General features: G+C 39.0%; 2 protein-coding genes across 2 annotated transcripts; both read left to right on the top strand.

Moving 5' to 3' along the window:
* Nucleotides 1-75: 75 nt before the first annotated feature.
* acat1 (acetyl-CoA acetyltransferase 1) lies at nucleotides 76-4291 on the top strand. The gene is made up of 12 exons (XM_060896245.1): nucleotides 76-186; nucleotides 601-648; nucleotides 1243-1360; nucleotides 1540-1635; nucleotides 1939-2039; nucleotides 2192-2335; nucleotides 2419-2569; nucleotides 3011-3106; nucleotides 3275-3388; nucleotides 3485-3549; nucleotides 3639-3796; nucleotides 3891-4291. Exons 1-12 carry the CDS (start codon nucleotides 145-147, stop codon nucleotides 4009-4011), a joined length of 1254 nt encoding a protein of 417 aa, XP_060752228.1. The 5' UTR covers nucleotides 76-144; the 3' UTR covers nucleotides 4012-4291.
* A 4796-nt stretch (nucleotides 4292-9087) lies between these two features.
* On the top strand, nucleotides 9088-20414 carry tmprss2 (transmembrane serine protease 2). The gene is made up of 13 exons (XM_060896742.1): nucleotides 9088-9188; nucleotides 11800-12013; nucleotides 12804-12896; nucleotides 12990-13106; nucleotides 13189-13318; nucleotides 13426-13551; nucleotides 15699-15742; nucleotides 15966-16134; nucleotides 16214-16386; nucleotides 17178-17273; nucleotides 18236-18378; nucleotides 18455-18607; nucleotides 19772-20414. Exons 2-13 carry the CDS (start codon nucleotides 11800-11802, stop codon nucleotides 19778-19780), a joined length of 1467 nt encoding a protein of 488 aa, XP_060752725.1. The 5' UTR covers nucleotides 9088-9188; the 3' UTR covers nucleotides 19781-20414.
* Nucleotides 20415-20927: the final 513 nt, after the last annotated feature.

Here is a 20927-nt window from a genome sequence, read left to right as displayed (position 1 = left end):
CAAAGCCCAATTACAAATAAAACTACACTACCCATAATTCTTTTGAGGGGGCGTGACGCAACCACACCTCCCGACGTGATTGGCTGTTCTCTCTCTGAGAGCGTTTTTTCCCCGAGGTGAAGGTGAAACTTTTTTCTCGTCGCGATGTCACTCCTCAGCACACGCACTCAGCTCTGTCGAAGGCTGGTAAGTAAAAAATTAAACCTCGGGTACGAGTACAATCGATTTCTGAACTCTCCTTTAGCCCCCGGTGAGTCAACAAAGCAATGTTTAGCCGGTTAGCACGGTTTACCCGCTGTAGCCGGGGCTGTATCCCAAACCGCGCTGTGCTGCAAATCTAGTGCACTTCATACGCGACTGTAGAAAAGGCGCGTGCACTAGATGAAGTGCACTAGATGTGCACGAACGCGCGTTTATTGGACGCAGCCCGTGTCTGATAGCAGCTACAGGCCTCTAGCTCACTAATTAGGGGGAAAAAAGCTAGATTTCAGATGAATCTTTGTGTTAGTGATTTTTGCTGAATTACTGAATTACAACTTAACTCATAAACATGTTAGGTTTCATCACTAAACCATGCTTTTTTTCAATAAATCTTTACAGGCACACAAATATGTGTCCAGGACATACAGCTCACGACCAGCTCTCAATGTGAGTTTCTGAACGTGTGTGTGTGTGTGTGTGTGTGTGTGTGTGTGTGTGTGTGTGTGTGTGTGTGTACACTAATTATTTTTTGTGTTGATGTGAGAGAATTTTTCAGGAGTTAATTGCAAGCTCCAAATATTGAACGATGTCTGCAACTGTCCAATCAAATGCCTGCATTTAATTACCATGGCAACGCAGGGTATATACTGTAAACGAGCAAATACACATTTTACTTCCAGTATTAAGAACTTTATATAAACTTTGTTCTTGCTGTAGTGTTTTTTTGTTACTTCTTATTAATTTAATAGTAATCTAAACAGCTTCAGTTATTTAGTGGACTTAAATTAAAACATACTGTTTTCTTTTTGTAATATTTTGGATTAAATTCCCAATATGATGATGTAAGAACTGTAGTTTGTAATACAGACATATTTTGCGTTTTATGGACAGTTTTGAGTGGATTGTCACGTGATTTTAACAAAAACAATTTGGTTCAGACTTTTGTTTTTGTGCATGAACAGGCCACAGAACCCATTTTATCTTCCTTAACTAGCTGTTAATTAAAGTATTTAATAATATTATGTGTTTGCACCCCAACAGGAAGTTGTTATCGTCAGTGCAGCCCGCACCCCTATAGGGTCGTTTAAAGGCAGCCTATCTACACTTCCTGCTACCAAACTAGGCTCCATTGCCATTAAAGGAGCGATCGAGCAGGCAGGTAATGACCTACTGAAATCTAACACCTCTTAACACTACTTATTTTCACTAAGAAAGAAAGAATAAAGAGACAAGCATGCATTATGTACTGTTTGTTCCAGAAGTTGTATGATGATGATGATGATGATGATAATACGTATGATGCTGTATAGAGAAGTCTGAGGTGGAAATGTTTTGCAGGAATCCCACCGGAGGCAGTGAAGGAGGTTTATATGGGCAATGTGCTACAGGCGGGTGAAGGGCAAGCTCCAACGAGACAAGCTCTTCTAGGCGCTGGTATGACTGCGCTACACAAGGGCATCAGAAAAATACTGATGAACACATACGTACTGTAAATCCTTCAAGGTTTATTCTCAAACAACAACAACAACAACATGGTTCACATGCCACAAGTAGACAGCAGAGGTTTGAAGATGTTGGAATTATACGGTTCTTCTGGATCCTCCACAAAGTCAAATCAGATAAACTGTCAATATTTTTAATTGATATTTTGGTGTATGATGTCTCGATTGTATTCAGCAGTGTCTTAATAAAATATTAATAATTTCTAACTTTTTTCTTTTGCTGTTCACCGTGCAGGTCTGCCTCTCTCCACTCCAGCAACAACAATAAACAAAGTCTGTGCATCAGGCATGAAGTCCATCATGATGGCTGCACAGAGTCTGATGTGTGGGCACCAGGTATCAGTCAAGGCTACTGTTTATATTAACACTAGAAACATAGAAACTTTCTTCTCATCCTGTGTAGTTGCTTCCTGTGATGTAAGAATGGAAATCATTTTCATCATTTACATCATGTCATTCGTCATTTAAATCAGTTGTGATGTTTGTAGGATGTGATGGTAGCAGGAGGCATGGAGAGCATGTCGCAGGTCCCATACGTGATGGCGAGAGAGGCGCCTTCATACGGCGGGGTGAAGATGGAGGATCTGATCGTGAAGGACGGCCTTACGGACGTCTACAACAAGATTCACATGGTAGTCTTGTTCCCGGTTTAAGAAATGCGTTCAGGTCGACTTCATGTGTCTCTTTCGTTACTTCCGTTTTTTTTTATGTTCAGGGAAACTGTGCGGAAAACACAGCCAAGAAAAGCAGCATTTCCCGAGAGGAGCAGGACGCCTACGCCATTAACTCGTACACACGCAGCAAAGCAGCATGGGAGTCAGGAATCCTGGCTAAAGAGGTGGTGCCAGTGAGCATCCCACAAAAAGGTCTCTGACTGCTTATTACTGCACCACAAAATGGACAAACTGTGATGTGTTGCTTTCATACGCACTCATTCAGAGGCTTGGAATGATTTAAAGGTGCAGTATGTAATTTTTTAATTTTTTTTCCAAATCATTGTGAGCCTTAAAAGGTAAACTCCAATCACAACCAACCTTTTAAAGCTGTATTACCTACGGCTCGGACGTTCCTTAGAGGAAAGCAGCAGGAGTTGTGGTTTGAGGTAGAGCTAGGGTGTTAATTTCTGGGCCTGAAAAATATTTGCATGTCTGAAATGTCTGACACCGACAACTCCTTGCCACATCAGTATTTTCCAAGCTTTTGTGGAAGTTATGTGATTAGTACAGGTCTAGAAACACGATGGAAAAATGACAGACCACACCTTTAAGGAAAACTGGTTGATGTGAACGTTGTGCATTTCTGTGCAGGCAAGCCAGACGTTGTCGTGAAGGAGGATGAAGAGTGGAGGAAGGTGGATTTTAGCAAAGTGCCCAACCTGAAGACTGTCTTCCAGAAAGAGAACGGTACGAGTTTAATTAAATCGCGGTGTTCTCCTTAGAACTTACTCTAAGGTCACTAATATGTACTTTCCAGGTTCCCAGTGACCCTGTGTGGGATAAACACTGCAACAAACAGACATTAACAGATACCATACAGAACGTAGTGATTTATTCTGTCTATATGACTTGCAGGCACGGTGACGGCAGCTAACGCCAGCACTCTGAACGACGGCGCGGCTGCGGTAGTCCTCATGACGGCAGACGCTGCAAAAAGACTTAACGTCACACCGCTGGCGAGGATTGTAGGTGAGAGGTCTAACGGATAGAACGATTATCATCTTCGCCTTATTTATTTTTTTTAACTGCTTTGCACTTCTTTTATTAAACGTAACTATTTCTCAGCATTTGCTGATGCCGCCGTGGCTCCTATCGACTTCCCGATCGCTCCAGCTTTCGCTGTGCCCAAGGTGAGCAGCTGTTTATCATCAGTCAGAGAATAATCTTGATGACGATGCGTTTCTGAGCGGTTTCTGTGTTGTACGGTGTTGTGGTGTAGGTCCTTAGCGCAGCCGGGTTGAAGAAGGATGACGTGGCCATGTGGGAAATAAACGAAGCTTTCAGTGTGGTTGTTCTGGCCAACATTAAGATGCTGGACATCGACCCAGGCAAAGTGAACGTCAACGGTGGAGCGGTTTCTCTCGGCCACCCAATCGGGTAACAGAACGCAGTTTGGTTCATATATACTGTCGTTAAGGTTCGTACTTGAATTTACTTGTTTCCTAAATAATGTGTTTATTTTACCCTACAGGATGTCAGGAACGAGGATCGTCGGACACATGGTGCACCAGCTGCAGCCCGGGCAATACGGCCTGGCGGGTATCTGCAACGGCGGGGGCGGAGCTTCGTCTGTTCTCATCCAGAAATTGTAGCTTGTTTAATTTCCTAGTCAAAGTCTCTGAGGTCAAATTACCGGACAGTACGACTCCACATCTCCGTGTGGTTAAGGTCACTCCAGAAAAGGTCACTCCCTCTGTCTGAATCAGAGCTATTTAATATAATATCTCCGTTTCTATTGTTGAACATCAATGTTTATCAAGTAGCGTATTTATGAGTAGCATTATTTAAAGTTTATTCTGATTCTGTTTTCCGGTATAGAGGTTACTTTAAAAAATGCTGAAGCTGCAATAAAAAAGGTCATCAGTTGTTTTAGTTGTTTTCTGTCTGTAGTCACTGATAACATTTGTATTTATTTCTTTTGGAAGACGTTTTCATTCAAAGTGACTGACTCTGAAAACCGAATATTCTGAATGCATTATAAAATGTATAAACCATCTAAAATATCAGAAAATGTAATCATGGCTTTGGAAATCTCATGCATTTCCTCTACCTAGATTTAGGAGTCGGTTATTCAAGTCGACTCCTACTAATGAGTCAAAAGATCTGACTCATGCTGTTGATTTCCCCATTTCAATCCTAACGAAACAGGAAAGCGTTTCCAAAAAGGTTTATATGGTTTATAAAAAATGTGCAAGAGCCATTTCGCAACCGAATGATTTAGCTGTAACTGGTGAATCAAATATGGGTGGTGAGCCGAGTGATCTGATTCATAATATGAGTCATAGTTAAGCAAAGAAAGACATTACATAAAAATATTACACAAAAATATTACAATTTTCGTTTGACTTATGTAAAAAAAAACCTAAATAATAATAATTGCTGTTTGAAATCAAATAGAGTCGATTCTTATCGGTGAGTCGACCTTTGTTGCTGTGCCAAATGATCTGACTCACTAAAAAGATTCGGAAACGGTCTCTTTGTTGCAGCTTCATACAATGACCAGCAGAGGGCGGCATCGCTTTGTAACTCTCATCCTTCATTGGGAACAGGTGCTGCTGCTGATGTTGAAATCTAGCCCTAGTCTACAGAGAGAGAGAGAGAGAGAGAGAGAGATAGATTGATTATGTTATTCCAAATTGTCTTCAAAGTTTTTTATTTCCCAGAAAGTGAGTCAAACAGGTATAAATGAACGTGTTGTACATTCATAATTATATCAGTTAGTGTCCTTGATATAACTAATTACGAGTAAACATGTGTTTTATCTAAAAAAACAAACAAACAAACAAAAAAAAAACCCTCTCCGCTCCAGGACCCAGTATTTGAACATTTTCTCCATGCGTCTGTGTGGGTTTCCTCCAGGTTTTTTTGGTTTCCTCCCACCTCCCGAGATCACACAGGTAGGTGGATTTACTGTGATCAATTGTTTACATGTGAATGGTTCTTCATTTCCCCAGCAGCGATCAAAAAAGAAATCAATACGTGTATAGAAAGAATAAAATCCAGGATACTAAAAAGATATAGTATTTTTCATCTTAATGTCACACACCATCCTGAATACAGAATAAAATTTTTATATCATTAGAGATATATATATATAAAAAAAAATAGCAAACAATTTCAAACGATGGGGGGTCACGGTGGCTTAGTGGTTAGCACGTTCGCCTCACACCTCCAGGGTCGGGGTTCGATTCCCGCCTCCACCTTGTGTGTGGAGTTTGCATGTTCTCCCCGTGCCTCGGGGGTTTCCTCCGGGTACTCCGGTTTCCTCCCCCGGTCCAAAGACATGCATGGTAGGTTGATTGGCATCTCTGGAAAATTGTCCGTAGTGTGTGATTGTATGAGTGGATGAGAGTGTGTGTGCGCCCTGCGATGGGTTGGCACTCCGTCCAGGGTGTATCCTGCCTTGATGCCCGATGACGCCTGAGATAGGCACAGGCTCCCCGTGACCCGAGATAGTTCGGATAAGCGGTAGAAGATGAATGAATGAATGAATTTCAAACGATTTACTCCAAATTTTATTCTGATTTCATTTATACTCAGTGCAACACGCAGCAAAATGCTTCCAAGGTTGTTCGAGTCATAAAATGTAGAATAGAAGTGGAATTACTTCTACAAGCAAAGAGGAAAAATTGATATAAAATATTTATAAATATATGCACTGAAAAAAAAAGTTTTGTTGGATTTACATCATTTTGGATTTACATAGGACACGGTGGCTTAGTGGTTAGCCCAAGTCTATAGGGAAGTATTTGTGTTGTATCACTGTTGACTTTGTGTTTTTATTTATTTATTTATTTATTTATTTTGAATGATTAGTTGCCGGAGTTTGCTACAGTAGGAAGGGAACTTAATGGACTGGATATTGATTTTATTGATACACATGTAAAAAAAAAACAATAATAAATTAATAATTTATTCTTTTCATTCATTCCTCGTTGGGTATGACAAGAAAATAAATAAATAAAATACTGTTAAATATTTTTCATTTAAAAAATGGTTCTTACTTTCTCAATACAGGCATTTGTTGAGACCAATTAAATATATATTTCATTTTTACTCGAAGTATTTGAGCAACAACTGCTTAAACAAATTCATTTAAAATTATGGAAATCCATTCATTCATTCATTCATCTTCTACCGCTTATCCGAACTACCTCGGGTCACGGGGAGCCTGTGCCTATCTCAGGCGTCATCGGGCATCGAGGCAGGATACACCCTGGACGGAGTGCCAACCCATCACAGGGAACACACACACACACTACGGACAATTTTCCAGAGATGCCACTCAACCTACCATGCATGTCTTTGGACCGGGGGAGGAAACCGGAGTACCCGGAGGAAACCCCCGAGGCACGGGGAGAACATGCAAACTCCACACACACAAGGCGGAGGCGGGAATCGAACCCCCAACCCTGGAGGTGTGAGGCGAACGTGCTAACCACTAAGCCACCGTGCCCCCCTAACATATCAATCATTAGTGATTGTTGTGGGCACAACAGTCTGTATTACTTATGATGTTTGCCTTGCTGTTGCAAATATCAGGTTACATCGATAATGTTTGATACAGCACTAGTTTCAGTTCTATAAAAGCACGAGTTATTTGCTCTCGTGTGCTGATAACCACAAGAGGCCCTCATTTACGAAAGATAAAACTAATACCTCACACCTACATAACGTGTGTCCATAGAGGTTTATGATTCATGACCACACAATTATTATGAATATCTTAAATATACTTACCGAGACGATATTAGGTATTTTAGGATATTTTAGGATCGTTCAACATTAAATCAATTTTGAGCTAAACTTACCTTAATGATTAAAAAAGTTAACGTAGCTTAGTCTAATGTACCATAGCACAAAGGTAATAGCCATAGCTAGCTACTGGTTTAACGTTTAGGATATTTTATTGGTACTCAGGGCACTTTTGAAGCACAAAGCTGACATAAAAATCATTACGAGTTTACGTAGTTTACGTACGTCCGAAATGCATTTTGTGAACTGCGAGTCCACGGACAGTGAAAGAATGAACAATTCTCTGTCAGGAAAGGTCAATGGCGGTAAAGTACGTGAGCATGATCAAAACGAGCACGTTTGTGTCGGAAATTTAGGTCTTCATATTTTGAATAAATGGAATGGGAGAGTAAATTTAAGAAAACTTGGAAAAAATGGAATTTTTAATGAATGAAAATAACTTTATCAATTTATGTAACCTTTACTAAGGACAAAATCATTTTTTTTGGTGGCAGAAGAGTATATAAAATATGAAATAAACGGTTCTACTAATAATATTATTAGGGTGCACATACTTTTGTACTCGCAGTCATATTAAATTTCTTCAAAAGTGCTTCTGGTGGCGTCTTTTTAGCGTGTGTGCGTGCGTGTGTGCGTGCGTGTGTGTGTGTGTGCGTGTGTGTGTGTGTGTGCGTGTGCATGATTCAGCATTTGTGACGTTCATTACCAAAGCCAAGCTTTTTATTTCTGTGTGTTTCCTTCTCGAGTAATTTGTTCTAACATGAGCACATGATGACATCTGATATGTTCCCTAACACTCGCATTAACACTTCCACATCCGTCAGTGACTCACGACTCTCAGACAAATATCTGAACGTTTCACAGAGAAGCTTTTACATCGGGTTGACACGAAGCTCTGTCACTGGAGACTCCTTCCAGAAATGTTCTCATTCCAAAACATTATCTTATTTAAAAAAAAAAACCCAGTTGACACTTTGAGTGAAACAGTTCAATAATAAGTGAAGCTTCTCGTCCTCAGATAAATAAATAAAAACAAGTGTTTTGAAGCTAAAGTCTTAAAGTCCGTAGCTAAAACTGCAAACCAGAGCTACAAATTAAACAAATAAAGATTTTGCACTACTTTGTTCCCATGAGGTCAATTAAAACCTTGAACAAAACTGCATAGTGTTACAAACCTACACTGAGCTTCTGCCGCTACTCTGTGCACATCTCAACCGCTAGTAACTAATAATCTCAATGTAAAATCTGATGAATGATTAACGCCCGGTGTTCTTTTCATCCTCCACCATCTCACCTGAAGCATTGAGAACGACTCGATAAAGTGCAAAGCAACGCAGGAGCGCAACCTGAGACGGTTTAACCAGCCGAGTTTCACCACGCAAGCAGAACCGCGAACGAGGAAATACCGTGTTCCTAATGTAACGACGTTAAATGTGAACGCTGTCCTTGTATACGTTATACCTCTGTACTTTTGTACAGATTATTAAAAGATAAAAAAGAATAAATAAATCAAATAAGAAGTGAAATAATCGATTGAATTAAACAAATGATGAATCTGGCAACCCTGCCGAATAATATTTATCTACAGGATAACAAATATCACTGATAGACTTTATAATCTGTCTCTTTTTTCCTTTCATTTTACTTTTGTCTCACTGCAGTCTTATCCCATTTGACTGACAAACACACATGCAAAACACACACACACACAGACACACACACACACATATCAGAAACCCCAGAAATGCAATCACAGTCACACTGTCATTTGTCCAATTATATTCGTGTCAGACTCCAGTCAATATTTAATTTAGATTGGACTGTTTATTCTGAGGTGATAAGTGAAGCACAATGCCTTAATAGTCCAGTCCCTTGCACTGAGAAAGGGTGTGGCCTTGTGGCTGTTCATTACCTGTAATACCGGAAAGGTGGACACACGGTGTGAGAAAGGAGGAGACGAACGCTGATCAGACCAGACACAAGGGACCAGGAGACAAGAAACAGCACTTTAGAGGTAAGTCCTCTTAAAACTAGCTTTTATTCTTGTTGATTTGTTTTCAGCCTAGTTATTAGATCCAGAATAGAATTTTCATGGGTTTTCACACTGTAAACCGTTATAGAAGTTTTTATAGATTTTACTAGTTAGATGTTTATGAACCTGGCAGCTCAGAGTGTATTGTACGTTTGAACCAGTTTAAGTTGAAAGTCGATTCTTCCAGGAAAGTTTTATTTCCCACTAAACGTCCTCAAAAGATCTTTGGTTTGCTTCTTTATTTTATTTATTCATTTATTTATTTATTTTTTTGACTAAAGCTCTTAAAATTCTATATGACAAGTTAAACAAGTGGAGCTCATGTGGAAATAAACTACACTACATACTGTAGGTGACAACTGGATAAAGAAGAAACCCGTATAAGTCAAATTCAGTTTTTTTTTTCCACCTAATCTATTTAAAACAAACCCCAGCACGTCGATCTCCTTTAGAGCAATTGGGAATTTTTAGGAACGTCATTTGGAGGAACGGTGTTCGTCGTGCCAGCACCAGATGACCGTCCCAATAAAAACAAAGCATTGAACTCTGTGTTGAAGTTTGTTGTAGAAGGAAATGAGAAGTACATCAGAGCGTGTTTTAAAAAAAAAAAACACCCTCTGTTTAATGCAAATTCAAACCATAAATATACAAACACTGTGTCACTTTGAAAAACCTGTGCGCTTTAACATGGAGTTGATCACGTTTTTTTTTTTTCCTGCGTTCCTCTTCCACTAGATTTTGACACATGGTTGTGGGAATTCAGCCACAAGAGCATTAGTGAGGTTGTTTACAGATGTTAGGTGAGAAGAGCTGGTGCACAGTTCATCTCAAAGGTGTTTAATACGGTTACGGTCAAGACTCGTTTAAAATAACACCATTAAGTTCTTTCACACATTTTTCTTCTTCTCATTTATTTATATTCATGTAGAAATAAACGGCGCTCACTTTGTGCTCCAGTAAGTAGTCATGCTGGAACGGGAGCAAGTCCCAGAGTACAACTGAAAGGTCTAATACAATATCATTTGCCCCGTATGAAGAAGAGCCACATCTGTGATGGTCAGGTGTAGGTGTCTAAGCATATATAAGATTATTATTATTATTATTATTATTATTATTCATTCATCTTCTACCGCTTATCCGAACTACCTCGGGTCACGGGGAGCCTGTGCCTATCTCAGGCGTTATCGGGCATCAAGGCAGGATACACCCTGGACGGAGTGCCAACCCATCGCAGGGCACACACACACTCTCATTCACTCACACAATCACACACTACAGACAATTTTCCAGAGATGCCAATCAACCTACCATGCATGTCTTTGGACCGGGGGAGGAAACCGGAGTACCCGGAGGAAACCCCCGAGGCACAGGGAGAACATGCAAACTCCACACACACAAGGTGGAGGCGGGAATCGAACCCCCAACCCTGGAGGTGTGAGGCGAACGTGCTAACCACTAAGCCACCGTGACCCTTATTATTATTATTATTATTATTATTATTATTATTTAATAGATATAATCCTGCACAAATTAACACATCGGTTGAGATTATTATTATTATTCCATAAAAGGCTATGCCTTTGTTATTCGCAAATCTGTAATCATCATTACTATTAATTAATTATTTATTATAATAATAACACTATTAGACATAATTAGAGTGTTTGTATTAACAACATATTCCTGTAAAGTGACTCATGCTGTGGTTTTGTCTGTTCCTCGTTCTCTTTACAAGGGAAGGTTTCTTTGGTACATACAGTAGTAAGAGAGCTAATGTTTAAGTTAGACTGGTTTTAGATTCATCTCCCAACCTGCCGGATCCACGGGAGACCGGTTCCATGTCTGCTTGTCAGGTTTTAAAACTGTTAATTAAACCTTAAAATAAACTGTAATAATAATCTTCACAGAAAACACGCCTACAATTACAGTGGCATAAAAAAATTCCAGATCTTTTTTTAATTACTGTTTAAGTAATATAGCGTGAGTGAGAACTGGAGCTGGCTCGCAGACGTGACAGTAGCTACAAGACAAACAAAACGTGACATTAATAAATAAAACACGGTAATTGCCGTGAAAATAGTAGTTCAGGAACGTCGCACCACCCTGACGCGGATTGTTGTCCGATAAAGGCACGTCCTGTTGGATTTTATTCTTTACCAGGTTAATTAATACCTCGTTAAAATCAGAACTGAGAATTCAACAACTATGGGGTGGAACCTGAGGAACGAAACGTTTCTTTTCATGTCCATTCAGTCACCTGTTTACTGTATTGTGTTAATGATTAGCTGTGGAGCAGTGACTGGAGTTCTAAGAAAGTCTATTGTCAAGTCCGGTTTATTTGTACTCGGTCATATTTACAGTAAGTCCCTTGGTTTAGAGATCTGTAATTACCACATCATTGGGTTACGTTTTTCTTTTCTGGGTGTCTCTTACCAAACCGGTCCAATTGGTTGTTCAAACCCATTTTAGTATCACTGTATGACTCAGCAGCTATTTATACTTCTAGTTAATGTGTAGTTAATGTTTTGGCCAAGCTTTATGTTTTGTGTGTTTTGCAAACACATTATGTCTGTTGTAACGTCTTCTCTTCCAGATGCAAACTAACACCGCTCATATAAACTATGGATTTTATTATGGAGAAGAAAGACCTCCAGTACAGATGCCTGGAAATCCACCGCCGTATAATCCCACTGTTCCTCTGTACCACAACGTGGTACAAGCACCCACAATTGCAACCGCACCTCCTATCAACACGCAATACATCATCACATCCGGACATCCTATACAGACCACAGCGACACGCAAAGGTACGACGACTCCATCCCTGTCGTTGGCGACTCCATCTGCTGTCGTTCAATCTGTATTATCTTTAACGATAAGAAAAGCTTAATGAAAAAGTTATCGAATAATTTTATTTCGAAAGACCTTTAAACCAGCTTTAGGATCTATTTTGTACTCATTTAAAGTTTTGTTTCTGTTGCCAGGGATAAATGCTTGAATGAAGCAACGTGATCTGTTAGAAGACAATGTAAAGCTTGAAAAAATCTGGAAACAGGCTGAATGTTTGTCTGAAGTTGCCTAGATTCTGTTTGTTTTTTTTTACTTGATATCCGAAATGGAGCCATACGATCACTTTTCTAGTTGTTTCATACGATCACTTTTCTAGTTGTTTCATACGATCACTTTTCTAGTTGTTTCATACGATCACTTTTCTAGTTGTTTCAATCGATCACTTTTTTCTAAATCTATTGCTGAATGTTGTGGAAATTTATAAACTGAAAGAAACAAATATAAGAAAACAAATCCAGTAATTTTCCGGATGAGTTTTTCTCTCTCTACACGAAGACCATTGTTTTATCTTGTACCTTTATGTATTTTTTTAACTTATTAATTATTATTATTATTTTTTTTTTTGGCACCGTCTTGGTTCACAGCTTCAGAATCCCCACTTTTGTTATTTCCCATGTCATTATAAATGACTAACAGATCCGTTAGCTCAAAGGTTCTGTATAAAGCCATAGCCTTGTTTTTCTTTCAGCGTAAAATGAAAGTAGGTCACAGGGTAAACTTTCACTGAGGTGTATTTATTTCTTACAGGAGTCAGCAAAGTTCGGTGTCTATGCATAACCGCAGCGGTCATCTTCGCCCTCATCGTTGTGGCGGTCGCGGCCGTGTTGGTCTGGTACTTTGGTAAGGCACTTTGCATCAGTAAGAACAAAAATGACTGATCCGTGGTGTTCCAGGTCGGTCTGACGGGCATGTGTGTGTGTGTGATTAAAACAGTGGCCGGAGTGTGTATGCTGGGACGGAAGTGTGGAGAGAGCAGCACGTGTGTAAGTTCGTCTCAGTGGTGTGACGGACGGACGGATTGTCCGGGCAGAGAGGACGAGGCCCAGTGCTGTAAGACTCATATTCATATCCAGCACTGAATAATAGTTCTATTCATTTCCATAAATGTGAGTTGTTGTTTTTTTTTTTTCAGTACGTTTCTACGGTCCGAATTTCATGCTCCAGAGTTTTTCAAACTCAGAGCAAAAATGGAAGGCGGTGTGTTCAGACAGGTGGAGCAACACCGTCGGGAAGCAAGCGTGCCAGCAGATCGGATATTCAGCGTGAGAACATGTTTCACTTCCTGTAAATCATGACCTGTATGAACAAGCCTTGGACGCGAAAGATCTCAGGTGTAATGGTTTTGTGTTTGTTGGTCTTCTTCTTACAGATCTGATTATGTTAGCTATGGGACTATAAACCCGGGCTCCAGCGCAGCAGACGGCTACGTGGCCCTCAGTTCCGATTACTCGAACGCACTCGGATTAGGATCTGTGCACAGTTTTCTGTCAAACAGGTCAGTTTCACATGTTAAATTAGAATTGCTCCTCAATTTGAATCTATTTATTGTTGCTGTTAAAGTCACTTAAATTTGGCCCATCTGGGTTCCTTACTGTATTCAATTCAATTCAAATCAAATTTATTTCTAGAGCGCTTTTTACAATTGACGTCTCAAAGTGGCTTTACAGAACATAAACATAGAACAAAAGGTTAATATAAAGAATAATATAAAGATTAATAGAATACAAAATTCAAGATTAATATAAGATATATTTAGTTCACAATGTTTATGTATTTATCCCCAATGAGCAAGTCTGAGGTGACTCAGGTGACTGTGGGGAGGAAAAACTCCCTTAGATGGTAAAGGAAGGAACCTTGAGAGGAACCAGACTGAAGGGGGAACCTCATCCTCATATGGGTGACACTAGAGGGTGTGATTATAAATATACAGTCAAACAGATGTTGTATAGATGCAAAAGATCACATGGAGTTCACATCTCTTTAGTATAGCAGAGTCTAAGTGTAGCTGGTAGATCTGTAGATGCCTCAGGATTTGCTGGGTCGGCCTCGTCTCAGTGGTCCAAAATCTTCATCGCACGGAAGATGATCAGAGCTGGTACAATTTCTGTATAATGAAGTGCTCCGAATATTTGCATCTGTATTCATATTAGATGGTAATCAGAAGTGGGCGTGGTCTGTTAACTCTGGTCCGTGGGCGTGGTCTATCTATCTATCTATCTATCTATCTATCTATCTATCTATCTATCTATCTATCTATCTATCTATCTACTCTCCCCTCTATCTATCTATCTATCTATCTATCTATCTATCTATCTATCTATCTATCTATCTATCTACTCTCCCCTCTATCTATCTATCTATCTATCTATCTATCTATCTATCTATCTATCTATCTACTTTCCCCTCTATCTATCTATCTATCTATCTATCTATCTATCTATCTATCTATCTATCTATCTATCTATCTACTCTCCCCTCTATCTATCTATCTATCTATCTATCTATCTATCTATCTATCTATCTATCTACTCTCCCCTCTATCTATCTATCTATCTATCTATCTATCTATCTATCTATCTATCTATCTATCTATCTATCTATCTATCTACTCTCCCCTCTATCTATCTATCTATCTATCTATCTATCTATCTATCTATCTATCTATCTATCTATCTATCTACTCTCCCCTCTATCTATCTATCTATCTATCTATCTATCTATCTATCTATCTATCTATCTATCTACTCTCCCCTCTATCTATCTATCTATCTATCTATCTATCTATCTATCTATCTATCTATCTATCTATCTATCTATCTATCTATCTATCTATCTATCTACTCTCCCCTCTATCTATCTATCTATCTATCTATCTATCTATCTATCTATCTATCTATCTATCTATCTATCTATCTACTCTCCCCTCTATCTATCTATCTATCTATCTATCTATCTATCTATCTATCTATCTATCTATCTATCTATCTATCTATCTACTCTCCCCTCTATCTATCTATCTATCTATCTATCTATCTATCTATCTATCTATCTATCTATCTATCTATCTATCTATCTACTCTCCCCTCTATCTATCTATCTATCTATCTATCTATCTATCTATCTATCTATCTATCTATCTATCTATCTATCTATCTATCTATCTTCTCTCCCCTCTATCTATCTATCTATCTATCTATCTATCTATCTATCTATCTATCTATCTATCTATCTATCTATCTTCTCTCCCCTCTATCTATCTATCTATCTATCTATCTATCTATCTATCTATCTATCTATCTATCTATCTATCTATCTATCTATCCCCCCAATAAGACACCACAGACATTATACCGTCTTCCCTTATTACTGATGTATTGAATTGTTTTTATTTTTTTGTTTTTTTTGTTGTTGTATTTTGATATTATATGATTATATATATAAATAAATATATATATAAATATTACTATAACAGCAACAACAACAAAAAAGAGCGCAATCAGTTCAAGTAAACACGTCACAGCAACAGGTCATAATGGACGAAAGCCATTCTTAAAAAATAAAATAAGTTAGCAAGTATGTTTGTTCATCTTCTTCTTCTTCTGCTTCGTACTCATCTGATTTATTCACCTCTTTTCCTTCCAGCACGAGCTGTCCATCGAACACGGCTGTGACCCTGAAGTGTATCGGTAAATGATTTATTCAGTGTTCAGTGGAACATGAAAAATAAAACTTTGTGTGGGACAAATTTGAGTCATCAGCACCGAGCAGTGAACCTGTTTCTCAGAAATGCTGAGCAAACCCCAAAACAATGTTTAACTAGAAAAAACAATCACAAACCAGTTTTCGTTAATATGGTCAAGGAAGTTTTGTCACTTTGTACTCGGTTATGAATTCCTCCTTATGTCGTAGACTGTGGAAGCTCTTCAGCTCCTGGTGCACGTATCGTCGGAGGGACGGTGGTGAGCAGTCTGGGGCGCTGGCCATGGCAGGTGAGTCTGCAGGTCAACGGGCATCACCTGTGTGGGGGATCCGTCATCACGCCGTCATGGATCGTCACGGCTGCTCACTGCGTACAGACGTACGGATGATGTCTCCTTCATTTTTGTGTGTGTTTTTGGTTTTTCTGAATCCGCTCTCACTCACTGATACTCTTGCAGACATTCATCTCCGAGTCAGTGGACAGTGTATGCCGGTTATCTGACCCTCACACAGATGGCCTATTCCTCCGGCAGCTCGGTCAGCATGGTCATCTCTCACCCCAACTACGACGCTGACACCAATAACTACGATGTTGCGTTGATGAAACTCTGGACGCCATTAAAAATGTCCAGTGAGTTGCAGATAATATGAGGAAAAAGAAATCATATCACAGACTCATATGTCGAACACATTTCTGCTGCACCTAAATAAAAAAAAAAAACACTTTAGTGCATTTATTATTTGTATTAATTTCTAATTAAAATATTACAAAAACAAAAATATTGTTAAAAAATATATTTTTTTAACTCAGATTTTTATGGATATTTTCATTTTAAAATGTAAATATTCAAATAAAACTATTAAAATGTTTAATTTTTAATTCATTTAATTCATTTTCCTTCCATTCTTTTTATTTGTTTTTATTCAAACAAATAAAAACTTTAAAAAGACACTTAAAAAGCCAGAAAAAAAAGAGAATTAAATTTTGGAAAATTGTAAGACTTAGATTTGAATATTTTTACAGTTATAATATTACAGTTCTCAAAGACGTGCTATGAAATGGTTTATAAATTTGCAAAGAATTTTTGTTGTTTTGAACTGTTTTGACTTTATTTCAATGAAACCTTTTCAATCACATTTTAACGTAAAAAATTATCGATATGAAACAATGTTTTATCAGGACAGAAAAATGACGATCCCAAATTATCAAAAGTTCACAATTTGGATCAAAAATGCAAAGATGCAAACCTTACATTAAAAGAAAATAACACAATATCTATGATGTCTCTGAAATTTTAATCAAAACTTTTTCCACAGCAGAACCACCTCTTGTTTTTGTGGTTTACAGCACGTTATTTCAAGCTGAAGTGAAAACAAGAAGTAGTTTCACAGAGTTTCACCCTTTTTTTCTTCCCAATTTAGATAACATCAGACCAGTGTGCTTGCCAAACACCGGGCTCGACTTTTCAACATCAAGAAATTACTATGTTACTGGATGGGGGACGACTGTGATGCAAGGTACGAACATACACAGGTGCAGATCTACAGAAGAACTACATGTATGGGCCTTTTTACACCCGGTCACTTCGTGTGTTTTCTCTGATCCGATATCTATCTGATTTGTTAAAACTGTTCCATTTACATTAGGCCACATAAACGCGTCTCTGCGAATCGGATATCGATCTGATCTTTCTACTCCCGCCCAAAATGCAAATATATTTTACCTCATTTCCGGGGTAATTGAAATGGAACACGCTTTGGTGTATGCGGTTGCTACAAAAAAACAACATTTACTATTTGCTGCATTTTCGCTGGCGGCGGCAGCAGTGCATTTTAAGACCAAACGAGACACCTGGGTGAAAGATCGGAGCAGCACTGATGGGAAAACATATTTGTTTCTGGTGCGATGCACGACTCACGAGTCACCTGCGAGTGAGGTACTTCCGTTTGGGAGGAGTTTAGCGCTGACGTATGTGGCTTGAACAACCACATTCATTTACACCTGTCCAGTTTCATCTGAAATGCGTCCCAGACCACCTCCTGAAGTGGTTTGAGCGATCGGATTTATATCCGTCTCGAAAACGTTTCGGAGGGCATTTAGACCTGGTCTTTTTACCATCGGATAGCTATCTGATCACAGAAAACGCATGAAGTGACCAGGTGTAAAAAACCCCTTAGATACGTAAAGGTTTTTTCCAGTCGTACAAAAATGATGGTGCAGTAGTGGCACAAGTGCTTAAGGTGCTGGGTTCAAGCCCCAGAATGGCCAAGCTGCCACTGTTGGGCCCTTGAGCAAGGCTCTTACCCCCCTCTGCTCGGGGGGGGCCCTGTATCATGACTGACCCTGCGCTCTGAACCTTAATCTCCAAAGTTGGGACATACAAAGAAAGCATTTCACTGTGCTGTAATGTATATGTGACAAAATATGACGAGTGAAACATAAAGATGTAAGCAATCTTTCTCTAAATGTTCTTCTCAAGGTTCTGCCTCCAGTGAGTTACGTGAGGCTCAGATCTCTCTGATCAGCCAGGCGGTGTGTAACAGCTCACAGGTTTATAACGGCCAACTCACCAACACCATGATCTGCGCAGGCAATCTGGCAGGAGGAGTGGACTCGTGTCAGGTCAGCATCCGACACAGGTTTAAATAAATGCTTTAAATTGTCATTGATAATGTTTTAATCTTCTTTTTTTTTTTAGGGGGACAGCGGTGGTCCTCTAGTCACTTCGCAGAATTTTCTGTGGTGGCTGGTAGGAGACACTAGCTGGGGTCACGGCTGTGCTCTCCGTAACCGACCGGGCGTTTACGGAAACATGACCATCTTCGTCGACTGGATTTATAAGCAAATGAAGGTAATAATAATAATAATAATAATAATATTAATAATAATAATAATAATAATAATAATAATAATAGTAACTAGATTTGTAAAGTTCGTCGCGACAAACTTTGATGTTGGCTTTGACGATGCAAAAAGCCAACCGATGGTGCTTTTTGGAGGCAAGTGGATATAAGGGTTAGTGTTGCTTTTGGAAGCAAGTGGACAGAAAGCTAGGTTGCCAAAATATTTGGATGTAAGTGAAGACAAGCATGTGACATCATCAGAATACCCCTGAGGAAGTTCTCCTCATTGTGCTGAGTGTTTTGATATGTCACATGTCAATGTTGTAAAAAGTTTTTTGATTTTGCATATTTTAGGGGCGGGGCTGGAGCACAACCGAAAGGCCAGTCGGTACACCAATTTAAAAAATTTGTCCAGAGTATTACCCTAAAGGAACTGGCCGAGTTTGGTGTAGATAGTTCGAAAGCTTGCCGAGTTATAAACCTCCAAAATTTATAATGGGAGTCTATGGGGAAAAAAGGCCATTTTGAGACCCGGTACCGGAAGTACCGGTACTCGGATCGCTTAGAAAAGTAATAACAACAAACTTCAGACCAAGGTCTACAACATATACGAATTTGGTGCATGTGGCTCAAAAGCCCAAGGAGGAGTTACTCTTGATAAATTTTTGTCTAAGCTTAAATAGGAAAACAGAATGTTGGCTTCTACAAAGCGACATAATAATAGCCAGGAACTTTGGTACTAGTGCACAGCTAGGGACTATCTACAGATTCAGAAATGGAGCTCTGTCTGAGTAAAGTAGAAAGACAAAAGGATTAATTACAGATAAAACCCCGGCCGATTTCTCCTTCAACTGTGCATATTTCTAACTCCATTAAATCTAAGAACTAAGAAGAAATAGTACATTTGTACAGGAACGTGCAAAAAAGTAACGTACTGTACATCATGTTCAGTAGTGTTGTTTGTAGCGTAACAGTAGCAGGACAAAGTGCTGTATAAACTCTCTGAAACTCCGCCCCTTTTACCCTGACATTTATCCTGACCTTTATACATAAGAAAGAATATTATTCATATTAACAAACAGAAAGAACTCGTAATGGAAAGAGTCGTTTATGTTTCAGACGAACGAGCTGAACGGTTTATCTTATGTGGGTTTATTTCATGTCTGTTCCAGAAATATTAATTCAGCGTCTGAGTGAAACGGACGGACATCACGGACTTTCGTTTCAGAGATTCAGAGCAACTTCATGAAGGACAGTTTGAAGATATTTTTTTATAGCTGTTATACCCTACCGATTAGCAGTATTTCCTAATCGTTTATATTGATGTATGTCTATTTTTGTAATAGGGTTTTTTTTTTTTTAAACGATTTGGACTTGTCAGATGTTTTAAACACTTTATTTTAAATTATTTATTTAATGTCAAAAAGGTTCTTATTAAGTAACTTGAACATTCTTAGTTTTTTTTTTTTTTTAATATGCTGTTTAAGATGCGTTCAGTCATATGTAGAACTCCGTGTGCTCCAAGAAGCCAACTTGATTTTCATGACTGTTCAAATGTACGCAATGTTTGCACACAAACACTACACCTGAGTCCAGCGAGTCCAGTAAAAGGGTGTGAGTGGCAAAAGAAAAAGGCTTTGTTTCACTTCCTGCAACTCTGCTTATCATGCTTTATGTACAAAGATAACCATAAAATTTTCGATAAACGGTAACGAATACGATTATACAATTTTCTCTGTGTTCTCTCTCTCTCTCTGTTTGTAAATGTCACACATTACTGCTTCTTGTAAATGAATTAAAATTATTATTACCGTATGTTTGGATTTCTTCTTGTTTATCTTTTCTCCGTTGACTACAGATTGCTATCTGCTCTCATTTAAATCGTAACCGTGCTCTTCCTTATCCCAAATCCTGGATTAGGTCAGCGTTCTCCAGAGAACGTTTTCTCTAGCAGAAATAAACGGATGCGTAAATACATTTAGCGAACACATGTCTCAATTCAGATGTGCTAAAATATTCTCATTCATTCCCTGCCTCACTCCCTCACACCGTGTCTAATCAGTGCTCATTTGGATCTCGTGTTTTAATTGGCAGATGCCCAGCCGTGTAGAGTACATCTGCTACCTGTTTGTGCCAATTAGCAGATGTGCGACCTCTTTAGCGGGTTAACAGATGTGGCAATTAGGGGCTCATTTGGATGAATGCTTGTTTAGAACAAGGGCCTCTGCAATTACACCGCCACCAGGAAGTGGGGTTTTATCCATATTTGTTTGTTCTTTGAGGTCTTCTCATCAAATTAGCAGGGAAATAACGTTGTGTCGGCAAACA

The sequence above is a fragment of the Tachysurus vachellii genome, chromosome 20 (genome assembly GCF_030014155.1).
Source record: "Tachysurus vachellii isolate PV-2020 chromosome 20, HZAU_Pvac_v1, whole genome shotgun sequence".
NCBI lineage: Eukaryota > Metazoa > Chordata > Actinopteri > Siluriformes > Bagridae > Tachysurus > Tachysurus vachellii.
This window is presented reverse-complemented; position numbering and strand designations above follow the sequence as displayed.

Coding starts and splice junctions, on each gene's coding strand:
- acat1 (XM_060896245.1), top strand. CDS start 145: ATGTCACTCCTCAGCACACGCACTCAGCTCTGTCGAAGGCTG. Junction 649..1,242: donor GCTCACGACCAGCTCTCAAT/GTGAGTTTCTGA, acceptor GCACCCCAACAG/GAAGTTGTTATCGTCAGTGC. Junction 3,107..3,274: donor TGTCTTCCAGAAAGAGAACG/GTACGAGTTTAA, acceptor TATGACTTGCAG/GCACGGTGACGGCAGCTAAC.
- tmprss2 (XM_060896742.1), top strand. CDS start 11,800: ATGCAAACTAACACCGCTCATATAAACTATGGATTTTATTATGGAGAA. Junction 13,319..13,425: donor CAGCAGATCGGATATTCAGC/GTGAGAACATGT, acceptor TTCTTCTTACAG/ATCTGATTATGTTAGCTATG. Junction 16,387..17,177: donor GACGCCATTAAAAATGTCCA/GTGAGTTGCAGA, acceptor TTCCCAATTTAG/ATAACATCAGACCAGTGTGC.